This window comes from Nannospalax galili, unplaced genomic scaffold (assembly GCF_000622305.1).
Source record: "Nannospalax galili isolate Female #2095 unplaced genomic scaffold, S.galili_v1.0 scaffold356, whole genome shotgun sequence".
Taxonomy (NCBI): domain Eukaryota; kingdom Metazoa; phylum Chordata; class Mammalia; order Rodentia; family Spalacidae; genus Nannospalax; species Nannospalax galili.
Genome location: NW_008338126.1, coordinates 280,952 through 295,690, shown reverse-complemented (window position 1 = coordinate 295,690; position 14,739 = coordinate 280,952). Strand labels below are relative to the sequence as shown.

Below are 14,739 nucleotides of genomic sequence, written 5' to 3'. Positions count from 1 at the left end.
GGCCCGCTGCACTGTGGGTAGGCGGCGGCGGCGTCCGCGCGGAGGGCCGGCGGCCGAGAGAGGCCGCGCGCGGAACATGGCCGAGAAGCAGAAGCACGACGGACGGGTGAAGATCGGACACTACGTTCTGGGGGACACGCTGGGCGTCGGCACCTTCGGCAAAGTGAAGAGTGAGTGCGGGCGCGGCGGGCGGCGAGGGCGGCAGGTGGAAGCGCCCACGGTCGGGAGCGGGGAGGCGGCCGCACCTTGTCCCGCGGGGCGGGCGGGGAGACGGGCTGCGGGTCCGGATCCCGGGTCCTGGGGGCCCGGCCGCCCGGCCCTTCTCCATCCCCGGCGTCCCCGTCTGCAGACCCGGGAGGCCCGCCGGGTCCGCAGGGCTCCGAGGAGGCGGGGAGAGGATGCGGGCATCCCCACGCCGCCGGTCGCGAGGGCCACCGCCGCTGATTGCCGGGGGCCCTGCCGGAGCGTCACTGGGCACCGGCTGCCTCCTGACAGTGGCGAGGTCAGGCTGCTGTGCTCACCCCGAAGGTGAGAACGCTGGAAGTCTAGCGACACGCCCAAGGTCACAGAGACCTGGCGGCGAAGCCCAAGATGTCCTCCGATTTTGGCCTTGCTGACAGGTCCCTTCCCTCCGCGGGTTCTTGGCGGTCCAGGACTTTGGTGGAGGAGTTGACTGGGGGGTTGCTGGAGGGCCAGGAGGTGGCGGGTCCCTCTGCTGCGAGCCCGGAGCCCTGGAACGTAGCGGGATTGCGCCACGCGTTGTGGGAACCCCGAGGGCTGCAGGTTGATTGGTGTGTGTACAATGGTTTCTAGAAAGGCTGTTGGAATTTGGGGCCGAAGAAGTCAGAACTGCTAAGGCACATATATATATATATGTTCCTGAGGTCAGTTTTCTTAGCGGTGAGATTGCGTTGGGGGCTTAGAAAAACAAGCAGCTTTTTGAAATTTCATACTGTACTACTAGTAAAGTATTAAACTTTGTTTTCTTATTAGTTAATAAAAGTCACATGGGATTTAATTACCTGTCCTTAATCCAGAACTACAGCCCTTATTAAAAATACTTTGCTGCAAGTTGAGAAAAGTGAAACATTAGCTTTTTTTTTTTTTTCTGTTTTGTTGAATAAATGCTGGGTAGGCAGTCTGGAAATTTTATGCTGAGGTTTTTTTTTTAACCTCAGGTGAAGACTGTTGAATAGAAAGGAGACACTCCTGGTAAGGATCAGCTCCTATTCTCCTCGACATATCTAATACCCATTTGTATAATGAAAAAGCTTTATTGAGCACTTCAACATGCTAGGCACAGTGCCAGGCATCGGCGCTCCAGGAAGGAACAAAACCAGATCTTTCCTGGAGCTTCCTTTCTAGAAGGGTAAGATAAACAACCAGCATATATATCATACATATACATACATATATGTACATATATATATATATATATATATATATATATATGCTATTGAGAGAAGTGAATAAGGGAAAAGAAAATAGTGCAGTTTGTGAAGTTGGCAAGTTTATAATAAGCTGGCCACATAAGACCGCACAATGGTATTCGTGTACGGACCTAAAATATTTGCAAAATTCTTCAAAGTCTTATGAAGTCAGGATTATTTTTGTAAGCTCTTGTAAGAATGGATATTAAGAGATGGAGATACTGCATCAAAGCCTGACAATATTGCTGAGGATTGTTGCTTTATGACTTTATACAGTTACCCAAGCAGCACCCTTGCCATTTAGAGTAAATTATATGTTAACCCCCTATCCTTTCAAATTTTGTTAAATGCTTTTGGTTGCTTTTAAAAAATTCTTTTACTGGAGGCTGGAGAAATGGCTCAGTGGTTAAGAACACTGCTACTCTTGCAGAGGACCCAGGTTCGATTCCCAGCACCTACTTTGCAGCTAGCAACAGTCCATAACTCCAGTTCCAGGGGATCTGATGCCCTCTTCTGGCCTTCACAGGCACTGCACATGTGTGTGCTCTTACATATGAGGCAAAACACTCACACACATAAAAATAGCCAGGCATGGTGCGGCATGCCTATAGTCCTAGCACTTGGGAGGCAGAGGCAGGCGGATCTCTGTGAGTTCAAGGCCTGCCTGGTCTACATAGTGAGTTCCAGGCCAGTGGGGGCTACAGGGAGATCCTGTCTGAAAAAGATAAATAAATAAATAAATAAATAAATAAATAAATAAATAAATATAAATGAAATTTAAAATTTCTTAATTTTTTTAATGTATTGTTTTTGTTTTTATGTGTATGAGTACATTGCCTGCATGTATGTGAGTGCACCCATGTTGTGCAGTGCTGCAGAGGTCAGAAGAGGGTGTCTAATTCCCCTGGGACTGGAGTTAAGGATGGTTTGTAGCCGTCATGTGGGTGATGGGAACCCAGGTCCTCTGCAAGAGCAGTCAGTGCTCTTAATCGCTGAGCCATCTCTCCAGCCCCAAAATAAATTGTTTTACCATACTCTTGATGTGGAGACTATACCCATCAGATCACTTAGCCCATTGGCAAAGGACGATTTAAATCTATTTAGGATATAGTCTCCAGCTGCTTCTAAGTACTGGCTTCCTAAAATATAAAGTTAACAGAAAGAATTTTGGGGGTAAATGATGTGTTTATTAGTGTAAGCATGTTCTACATAATTTTTGGATGTAATTATGCTAAAAAGTATTTGTTGTCTATGTGAAATTCATGTTTGAACTTTCTGCAATCAAGTGACTCCTCCATAGAATACACTCATTTTATAAAATATTTATTATTTTTATTTTATGTGTATGAATGTATTGCCTGCATGTGTGTAAAAGCACCCATGTCCTGCAATGCCCTCAGAATCAGAAGAGGGCGTCAGATCCCTGGAACTGGAGTTATGAATGGTAGTTTGCCATCATGTGGGTGATGGGAATGGAACCCGGGTCCTCTGCAAGAGCAGGCAGTGCTCTTAACCACTGAGCCAGCTCTCCAGTCCCTCCTTTATTTTTTAATAGGAATTTTTGCAGTCATGGATTTTCTTTAAAAATGTGAAACACTTCATGAATTTTTTTAATTCTGTATTGTTCCAATTTTATTTACTTTTATTTCTATTATTATTTTTTAAGACAGGGTCTCTCTGTAGCACCAGTTGGTCTGGAACTCAATGCTTCCTAAGTGCTGTCATTAGAAGCATGCACAACTATGCCTGGGGAACCCCCGTCAAATGAACAGCTGGTTGGAGTTTTTCTGATACTCTTTGATCTTCTCTAAAGAGATATTGTGGTGTGATAGTAGCCACCTTCAATCTTCTGATTGACACAAGGTAGAATCACCTGGGAAAGGAGTCTCAATGAAGGATTGCTTAGTTCAGGTTAGCCTGTGGGCATGTCTTGGGGGGATTGAATTGATTATATTAATTGAGGTGGAGGGCTACCCACTATGGGCAGAACCATTCCCTGGGTTTGGGTCCTGGACTGCATAAGTATACAGAGAGGGCAGAGCTTGAGTAGGCATGCATGCCTTCTGTTTCTGCTCTTGACTGGTTGTGACTAGCTGCTTCAAGTTCCTGCCTTAGTTACACATAATGATGGATAGTAATCTGGAGTTGTGAGCTTAAATAAGCCCTTTGAACCCAAAGCTGCTTTTTGTAATGGTGTTTTATCATAGCAACAGAAATGAAACTAGGACATGTGGTTTCATAGTTAAGAGTAAAACCAATACAGTTGTTTTTTGATACCAATTATAAAAATCACTACAACTAGGGGCTGGAGATATGGCTCAGTGGCTAAGAGCACTGGTTCAGTTCCCAGCACCCACATGGCAGCTAACAACTTTCTGTACCTCAAGTTTGAGGGCCTCCAGTGCCACCTTCTGACCTCTGCAGACATGGCACACAAGGGTACACTTCTGTAGACATGTACGCAAAATACTCATACACAAAAAAGTAAATAAAATATTTAAAAACCACTACAACTAAAATTGTTCAATTCTTCAAGGCACTGGTGAAGTAAAGCATATGCATTTAAAATATGTTTTCATTTATTATTTGAGAATTTCATACATGTATACAATGTGTTTTAATCAAATCTACCTCTAGTCCCTCCTCTCCAATCCTTCCCATATCTCCCTACCACATCTCCCTCCTGACTCTTATAATTTGGCCTTTTTTTGGGTCTTTTTGAGACAGGGTCTCCCTGTAGCTCCAGGAGACCTGGAACTAGCTATGTAGACCAGGCTGGCTTTGAACTCACAGAGATCTGTTGGTCTCTGCCTCCCAAGTGTTGGGATTAAAGGTGTATGCCACCATGCCTGGCTTCTTGTACTCTTTTTATTAAAACCCACTGAGTCCATGTAGTGCTGCCAGTATATTGGTATGTGCATGGGTGCAGGCCATACCCTGAAGCATGGGCAGCCTACCCTGGGACACATTTCTGAAGATGATGGATTATCCCTCCCTCAGGAGCCATCACCTGTTCATGGCTCCTCAGCGAGGGTGGGTTTTCATGAGCCCCTCCCCCCATCCAAGGCACATGCATTTTGAAAACATTATTGAGATAGGTTTTACGTATCATGAAAGTCATCCATTAAAAGTATATCGCTAACAGTTTTTAATAATTTTTCTAAGTATTGTAGGCATCATTGTAGATCAGTTGTGCAGCATCTATTTTAAACATTTACAGTTAACTCATCCCCACCCTTAACCCTGGAAGACCATTAATTATGGTCTATATAAATAATGCTTTTTCTGGGTATTTCTTGTAATTGGGCTCATTGAATATGGAATCTTTTAGGAGCAACTTCTTTAGTGATTCTTTTGAGGTTCATGCCCAATATTGTCATTGATTTGCTCCTTTTTATTGTTTACTATTCCATTGTATGGATAGAATAATTTTTCCCAGGCATATACCAGTTGCTGGACATTGTCTTAAGTTTTGGGTTACTATAAGTAGTGCCTCCATGCATGTTCACACGGAAGTCTCTCTGTGTGTGTGTATGTGTGTGTGTGTGCGTGTGTGCGTGCGTGTGTTGCTTCCCTGAGAGAATACATAAGAAGAAAACCTTAAAAGGAGGATATAGTTCAACTGAGGTTTAAGTGGTTTCAGCCTGTAGTCACCTGACTCCATTGCTCCTGTGTTGTGATGAGGTGGGACACTGTGGCAGAGGGCATACAGATCTAAGAAGCTTATTTCATGAAAGGTGGCAAGGGGCCAGGGACAAGGTGTATCCAAGGATGGCCCACTTCCTACTTTCTACTTCCTCCCAATGAGGCCATCATATTATGAATCTATCCGGGGATTTAGTCTGTTGGTGAAGGCAGAGCCCTTGTAGTCCGGTCACCTCTCAGTAGCACCTTCAACTAAAGACCGAGACTTCAATACATTGAGCCTTTGGGGGAGTGATTCATATCCAGACTTTAACCGTGTGAACACATATTTTCTTAAATCTTGGACAGATACCTAGGAGTAGAACTGCTGCTTCATATTATAGTTTTATATTCTAACTATCCGAGAAGCTGCCAGACTGTTTTCCAAATTGTTTGCACCATTTTACAGCCCAACAAGGTTTTTCTCCATTTCTTTATCAACGTCTGTTGTTATTTCTGGCTTGTTACAGTTCTCGTGAAATGATATCTCATTGAGGCTTTAACTTTCCATTTCACTGATGAAGAATGGTATTGAACATCTTTTCTAGCATTTCTCTATCGTACACATATCCTCTTTAATCAAATATGCATTCTTTGCTCATTTTTTGATTGGTTCGTGCTATGTATAGTTTGACTAGGGTTTGACCCCTACAAAAATTGACCTTAAAATTTGATTCCCTCACTGCATTGAAAGGTGGTGGGACCTCTAAGAGTTAATTAGGTTTTTGAGAGGAATCAGTACCTGTCTTGAGTGGGTAAATTATGGTGGACTAGAGTGTGCTGTTACAAAGCAAATCTGCCCTTTGTGGCTTGTGGCCTTCCAGTGCACTTGCTTGTCCTGCTTTTCTGCTGTGGGATTAAGAAACATGAGGTAGTTCCCAGAAGCCGAGTAGATGCTGGCACCATGCTCTGAGACATCCCAACCTCTGTACCACTGGCCAGAATAAACTGCTTTCCTGAATAAATTACCTCATCTCAAATATGCTGCTTCGGCAGTCGGAACAGGCTAAGGCAGGTTGCTCATCAACTTACACTAGTTTTAAAATTTTTAAAAGCATGCAAAATCTTACTTGCTAATACATAATTTAAACTTACTTTAAGTGATCTAAATTGAATTTTCTCCTTCATTGGTCTATTGTATTGTTGTTTCTAGAGTGTGTTATGGAAACAGTTTATATGGGTTGACAAAGGAAAAAATAATGCCTTTTAAACACCTAAAATTTTCCTCTAAATTGATTATTTAAGGTCTCACTCTTTCTGGGTAAAACAGCTGTTTCGAACTCTTAAAGTTAGATCTGTTCCAACTTATCTAAAGTAATAGAAATTTTATAATAGATCTTTTGTATACAATTTACAAAGGCTTGTTGAGGGAAAATATATTTATAATGTTAATTATTCATTTGAAAAGAAGCTTGTGTTTCTGAGGTGAAGACCCATGGGTGTGGCTTAAGAACTGTTCTTCAGCAAGATTGCACACCAATAGATGCTCTCACTGAGAACATTAGGTTTTGTTTTTCACGTAGTTATAATAATGGCTGACAGACTTGGATTATGAGAAATTATGAATATTTCTCACTAGTTCCCACTTATTTTTGAGATAATAAGAAAAAAATTGAAATGAAAATAAGAATTCCCAGTAGCCGGTTGGAAGAATTAAGAATTATACCTGTGTTTTTCCTGAGATTTATTTTTTATTCCCACTAGTATGAAGGCCTTGAACAGTTCAGCCTCTGTCCATTATTCATTTGAAAAGAAGCTTGTGTTTCTGAGGTGAAGACCCATGGGTGTGGCTTAAGAACTGTTCTTCAGCAAGATTGCACACCAATAGATGCTCTCACTGAGAACATTAGGTTTTGTTTTTCACGTAGTTATAATAATGGCTGACAGACTTGGATTATGAGAAATTAAGTGAATATTTCACTAGTTCCCACTTATTTTTGAGATAATAAGAAAAAAATTGAAATGAAAATAAGAATTCCCAGTAGCCGGTTGGAAGAATTAAGAATTATACCTGTGTTTTTCCTGAGATTTATTTTTTATTCCCACTAGTATGAAGGCCTTGAACAGTTCAGCCTCTGTCCTCAGTATGTTCTGGCCTAAAGGAGAACACATATAACTTATAAGAGCTTTTACAAATTGATAATTAAACTGTTTTAGAAAAGAGTTGATTTGAAAATGCTTGTATTTAATTGGTTATTTTAGTGTAATAGAAAACTGAATTACCCAAGACCAGAGGGGAAATGTAGGTACTGTATGAAAGGTAAGGCAAAGGGAACACAGCTGGTTGTGGTGGTGCACGGCCCCCTCCCTGCTCTCAGGAGGCTAAGACAGAAGGATCACGGGTGTCAGTCCAGCCTGTGCTTCGTAATGAGTACCTGCCTCAAAATAAATCAAAAAAGTAAAAACAGAACAGAAAAGGGAACCACATTTGTAAGTCTTCAGTGATGACAGCTATAATCTGTTTTTTCCATATTCTAAGTATGGCACTTTAGCCGCACTTAATTTTATTATTGTTATCTGCAGAGTAACCTGAATTTAGTGTTCTTTTCATCTAGCAAATGAAGAAATTGATAATCACATGCCCTGTTACATGTCCAGCTTCATTGTGCTAGTGGTAGAACTAGCCATGACACTGGGGCTGCTCGGAATGCTGTCCTGACACTCACATCCAAGCAGCTGTAATGAGCTCTCCACTGTTTGGTTGGTTGGACTGAGGAAAGTTCTTTATTTTTGTCCCCTCTTCCTCCTCCGTGTGTGTGTGTGTGTGTGTGTGTGTGTGTGTGTGTGTGTGTGTGTGTTGGCCATAGGTTGATGTTGGGTATCTTCCTCAATCACTCTCCACTTTATTCACTGAGGCAGTGTCTCTCATTGAACCTGGCGCTCCCCAGTTTGGCCAGTCTAGCTAGCCAGGCTGCCAGAGGAATCCCTTGCCTCCCTCTTCAAGCACTGGATTACAGTAGGGCCTCCACATCTACCCAAGTTTTATGTGGGTGCTGGGGATCTGAATGCCAGTCCTCACACTTTTCTTCTGAGCCATGTCTTTTAAAAATTAAAAAAATTATGTGTATGGGTGTTTTACTTGCATGTATGTAAGTGCACCTGTGTAGTACATTGCCTGCAAAAGCCAGAAAACTGTTGGATCTTTTGGAACTGGAATTCCTGATGGTTGTTAGCTGTCATATGGTGCTAGGAACTGAACTGGGGTCCTCTGCAAGAGGAGTCAGTGCTCTTAACCACTAAGCCATTTCTCCAACCCCCTTTATGACCAAAATATACTGTATGAAATTTGAAAAAATTCAATAAAGAAAGGAAAAAAAGAAAAATTTATATGAAAATGCCATACTCAACCAAAGAACTCAAAATAATCACTTTCTCAAAAAATTTTTGTGTCATTTTTAAAAAAATTATTTTTACTGTGTATGAGTATATTGCCTGCATGTGTGTAACTACATGTGTGTCATGCAGTGCCTGAGGAGGTTCAAAGAAAGCACTGGATTCCCCTGGTACTGCAGTTACAGACAGTTGTTAGCCACCATGTGGGTGCTGGGAATCGAAACCTGGCCCTCTGCAAGAGCAGCCTGTGCTCTTAACCACTGAGCCATCTCTCCAGCTCATGTCAAGCGTTCTTAATAAATTCTCTTTCTGTACTACATAATGCTTAATTGTTGCTTAATTGTATTGAAACACAGTATTCCTTTTGTTCTGTTTTGAGACAAGGTCCTACTATGTAGCTCTGGCTGGTCTGGAACTTCTGCTTCTGCCGTTGGCTCCTAAATGTTAAAATGACAGGCATGAGCCACAATGGCCAAGTGAAACACAGTGTTCTTTGTGACTAAGTCATGTACAGTCCTGACTTGGTGTCTGTGGGGATTGGTTCCCTTATATCGAATGGGATAGTATTTACTTACAGCACCTAAAAAGAGGGTAAATGTTATATAAGTAGTTGTACTATATTTGGAAAATAATGCCAAGGAAAAAGCACATGTTCAGTACAAATGTGGCTTTAAAAGATTTTTTCCTTTTTTTTTTGTGTATGAGTGTCTGCTTGCATGTATGCATATGTGCCACAAACATGCCTGGTGTCCAAGATGGCCATTGAATCCCCTAGAACTGGAGTTACAGATGGTTTTGAGTCACCACCATATGGATGCTGGGAACTGATCTGGGTCTTGGTAAGAACAGCAAGGGCTCTTAACTGGTCTTAACTGTTGAACTAATGATTGAATAAAAACCAGTTCACATGTCTCTCAAGTAGATCAATATCATTTTTGACTTGGGTAATTTTGTCCTTAGGTTATAAATAATTTTTTTCATTTTATGTGATAAATTGACCTTTTTATTTTTTTGTCTTTTTTGATTTCCAGGGATAGAAAATGTTTCAGGAGTTAAGAATGTGTATTGTTCTTCCAGAAGACCTGAGTTCAATTCCCAGCACCCATATCTGACAGCTCACAGCAGCCTGTAACTCTAGCACTGTCCTAACACAGGTGCACTAACATACACACGCACAAACACACACATAATTAAAGAGTATTTAAGAGAAAAGGTATTTTCCAGTAGGAACTCTTAAGGGCTAGATGGGTTCAGAGATTCAGAGCCGGTCCACAGGGGCAACATGACCCATGCATGCTTTCTGTAGTAAACAGAATACATTGTATGAAATTTGCAAAAATTCAATAAAAAAGGAAAAAAGAAGAAACTTTTATATGAAATAAAATGCTATACTCAACCAAAGAACTCAAAATATTCAGCTTCTCAAAAAAAAGTGGGGTGATCTGCTGCGGAATTTTGGATGTCATAAGCCAGCTGCGTAGCTCAAGGCAGTCACTGTATGTTCTGTTACACACTTGTGAGAAGTACATGAATATATGTAGGTCTGAGGTCCTCTCATGAACTTACACACAGTTACCTAAACTCCGAGAATAATCTGGGGTCTAGTTCTGAGAACAGAAATTTACTTGATGAGGAGCGCTTACTTCTGCCCACCTGTCTTCTGTCTTCCTGTCTTTTGTGAATGGGTATGTTCAGAGGTTTCCAATTCTGTAGATACTGCTCACCTTCCACCCTCTCCCATGCACCACATCTAAGGCAAGTAAGCAAACATATAGTATACATATGATACGGTATACATGTGTCCCAGGTATCCTGGAAGAGATCATGTCAACTCTTGAAGGAAGGAGACAAAGTCTGGGGAGGGGGAAGCGTGAGCAGCAGCTGGCAGCTGTGCCCACACCATCTCCAATGTGCAGCCTACTTACGCAAAGACGCGAAAGAATAACCACAGTCTTTTTAAGTACAAAGAATGTCTGCTGAGCTAAAAACACCTTTCTAGAAACTTTCCCTCAATGCAGCTGTGTAAATTAGAACAGTCTTTGCAGTTTGCTCCTGCAGGACGGTAGGCCTCAGGTCTGTGGACTCTGTCTCCTCATGCTGACACAGCACCACTTCACACTTGTGTTGCCACTGCTTTTGTGAACCTTGACAAGGTTTCCCCTTACCTTGTGGTTCATGCTAGTGCCTCTGAAAGCTTGGGCAGTGCTTTCTGTTGATATCGCCTCATTTGTCTTGACATTCCTGTGGTTTCCTTGAGGATAGGGAAAATGTTTGCAGAAAAATTGGTTAAGTTTTGAAGTCAAGTATGTAATTTAATTTGGTCTAGCAGAAAGAGCCAATCTCAAATCTTTTAAGAGATAGTCAGTGGGTACCAATGTTGAATGTTTTGTAAAAATGGGAGCAAATCCACTTAGCATATTTAGATCCAAATATGAGAGAAAGCTTTTGAATAAAATTTATATTTTTATCTATTTAAGCAAATTAAATGAATATGCAAAACAATATGTTTATTTTGAAATGTGGTAAACCATTTTATTTTTAGTATGCTGCTCTTAAGGAAGGAATTTCAAGCAGTTTTTCTCTCTGCTAATAATAGAAGCCTTCTTCACCCCTTCAAGGGAACACTATTCTTGCTTAAGTGATGACTTATGTTTGATGATACTTGTCTCTGATAAATTGTTACTTTATTTCTTTTAGTAGTACCTTTGCTTTAAAAGTATTAATAATTCTTTTTAAAAATTTGATCTTAGATTTTTAAAAGCAATCTTTTATGTGATTAAAACAATTTATCAAATTTTGCTCTCTTACTCCAAATGTTAATATACTGTTAATAACATATTTTGATTTTTTATATGTTGTAAAACCTGATGTGCAATATGTTCTAACTCAGTACTACTGCTTTTCTAAATTATAAATAGATATAAACAAGTTAAATATGATTGCCATACTGAAAATAAAGGAATTAAAATATTTCTGTGTACCCTCAAATCCTGTTTTTCTAAATTCTTACTTGTGCAATACAATATGCGTTGTTTTTCTTTTTCTTTTTTAGTGTGTTTGAGGTGGTAGTATATGGGATCCCAGAACTGATTTCTGTCCCCCCAGCCTCATTAATGTGATGATGCGCCCAATATATGTTATACATTCACTGTACTTAGTTATATTGGATATCAAGCATAAATAATATTGCTAGTGTTAATAATTTGGCTACAGCTACTACAGCAGTTGATTTGCTAATTTAAAGTGGGGATAGTCATCAGAGAATTTACTTAAATGATTCTTGTTTGATATTTAATGTCTTAGTCAATATGGTAAGTCTACTTTTCCTAGCTTTGTGCCGGGTATTACGGCATATGTTAGTGCTCTGTGGACTCCAGGATAGATGATGTAGCAGTTATATGGCATACTAGAGATTAATTTCAGCAAGAAAATTAACTTTGTTTCTTATAGTAGCTTTGTGAGTAAGATGAGGAAATGTCCCCTGATAGGTTGTTGCTGCTGAACAGCTGTTCTCACAGCAGTTAGGTGTCATCAGAGAGAATGCTATGTGGATATTCAAAGTTTTAAAAAAATATTTAAAAAAATTTTTAGAAGAAGCATGTACTGGATAGCTTTAGTGTCAACTTGACACACCTGGGTTGAGGGAGCCTCAGTTGGGGAATTACCTCTATTGGACTGGCCAGTGGCCATATCTGAGGGGCATCTTCTTGAGTGATGTGGGAGGGCCCAGCCCACTGTGGGTGGTGTCACCCCTGGGCAGGTGGGCCTGTGTTGCATAAGAAAGCAGGCTGAGCAGGGGCCAGGGAGCAAACCAGTAAGCAGTGTTCCTCCATGGCCTGTGCTCCAGCTCCTGCCTCCAGGTTCCTGCCCTGAGTTCCTACCTTGGGCTCCCAGATGAACAGTGACCCGGGATATGTAAGCTAAATAAACCTTTTCCTCTCCAAGTTGGTAGTGGTCAGAGTATTTTGTCACAGCAATGAAGAAACAAACCAGAACAAAGCATTTCATTACAGCTTTAACATACTCAATAACAGTTTCTAGAGCAAAGACACATCTCATTCAAAAGTGGCTATAAAACTTTTAGGTTTGCTGTTGAACCTAATAACCACATACTTAGAAGAAGCATTTCATTACAACAGTATTGACATAGTCAGTAACAATTTCTAGAGCTAAGATGCACGTCTTTCAAAATTGGCTGTAAAATTTTAGGTTTACAGTTGAATTAATACAGTTATACAATATTGTGCTCACTATAAACCGCATAAGACATAAAATGAAATGAGGTTTTAACCTTTAAAAAAGATCTCTATTTCACTGTTTTTGCTACTAACACTGAGATGTTGGTGCATGCATCTCTAATCTGTATGTATCTGATTCTTACTAGTCATAATCCATTGCACTTGGATCCCTGGCACCTGTGTATGTCTATGAAGTTACTGGGTAGATTACAATGGCAATGTTTATCACCTCTACTAATTAGCATGATGCAAATTTCCATGCTTCCTCCTCAAATATAATACATTTAAAAACAATTTGTTGATTTATTTTTTGTGTGTGTGCTCTCCATTTTCAATCTTGAGACCCTTGAACAAATGAGACGTTTCAACAATTTTTTTAGATTTATTTATTTATTTTTATTTGTCCGTATGTCAGTATGTGTGTCCACAGAGGCCAGAAGATGGTGTTGGACCCACTGGAGACGGAGTGGTAGGAGGCTTGAGTGACCTGACACAGGTGCTGGGACCTGAACTCAGGTCCTGGGGAAGAGCTGTATATTCTCTTATCCTCTGAGCCAGCTCCCCAGTGCCTTAAAATTTTTCACTATCACACCAAGACTTACGATCATATTGTGACTGACAACAATCAACTGAATATTCTGAATAACTTGAAAATTAGAATATACCAATGCACTATTTAACATGAAGTAAATTTTTATGCTTCCTTCTCAAATATATCTTTGTTTTAAATTTGTTGATTTTTCTGTGTGTCTATCATACAGACCATCCCACACAGTCTTATGCATCTATATACCCACTTCCCAAATGGCACCCTCCCATAGCCTCTCCCCTCCCACATGCTGGAGCCCACATATTCTGTCATCCCTGTTACTGCCCACTGTGTTGTCAGCATCCCCAGCCATTCCCCAGTGCTTGTCCATCTGCTGACAGCCTATCTAGAGTTCCTTGTTTTAGGAAGATCAGCTGTTCCTCATCCAGCAATGATCAGTTGTCAATATTCCTCTAGATAAGATTGGGGTCTGCTGTTCATTTTCCCAGCTCTATGCTGGGTTACTGTCTGGGAGTCTCTTGCACCACCTTGGCCAATAACTCAAAGGAAGGTATCACCTGTCTGGCATTGTTGCTTGTTATGTAGCTTTTAGCTATACACATGAACTCTTAAGGAATTATATTGACCCCATTAATCTTTGGTTATACTTTCCTTTTGGGTATTTAAGACCCTACAGTTGGCCCAGATAAACCAATTTATTTTTTACTCTTAAAGTTGTTTGAGGATCTGTTCCTCAGGGGTTGCATGGGCTTTGGAGGAGTCCCTGGCTCCTTTCTTTTACCAGTTCCATCTACGTGAAGATAAGTCAAAGGTCCTCCTCAGCCATAGCTGGCTTCGCTTGGAAGCATGGAGGAAATGTTTTGTCAGTATTGACCCTCTTCTTTGTAGACTGGACACTGCTTCAGGTCCATCTGGTGGGGTCTCCACAGTCTCCTTACTCAACAGGACAGTTGACTCACCACAGTTACAGGACTTTTTGAGAGATGCTCATAGTCTCCTGGAACTTAGTCAACCTAGGAGGGCAAGGAGCAAAAACTGTCCTTTATGGCCCCCTGACCAGGTTAGTATAGGCCTCAAAGTATGGCTGTTAAACATCCAAAGAGGTTATTTCCACCAGTCTGGTACTTTTAATTACCATATGCCATGTAGATAGAGCTTGGGCAAAGACCAAACACTCTCAGATAAACCTTGCCTAGACATATATTACATTCTTTGATATGATTGTATGTATAATTTGTCAGTAGGTTGTTGGCCTAATGTCGTTCCCTCTGGTTTTCTAAAACTAGCTAGGCATTGTTTATCTCTCACATTGTCTAACCCTTCCACCATGGTTTCACCATTTAAGGTGCCCCCGTTTTTCCCTGTTCTCCCTTAGTAATACCTTTCTCCTACCTCTTTTGAGCTCCTTCTTTCCCTTTATCCCCTAGGTTCCTTGTATACCCTTCTCTCCCCCCTCCGCTTAAAATAACCCCATTATTGTCCATATCTCCCTTGTTAACACCTT

The 14,739-nt window shown here is 40.9% G+C and overlaps 1 protein-coding gene across 1 annotated transcript in view; it reads left to right on the top strand.

Annotated features, from left to right (window-relative positions):
• Positions 1-25: 25 nt before the first annotated feature.
• Positions 26-14,739, top strand: part of Prkaa2 (protein kinase AMP-activated catalytic subunit alpha 2) — a gene marked incomplete in the record, with an annotated part of 110,934 nt that continues 96,220 nt past the window's right edge. The window contains 1 exon segment of the mRNA XM_029563465.1: positions 26-170. Within this exon segment, the coding sequence (XP_029419325.1) occupies positions 77-170 (94 nt within the window).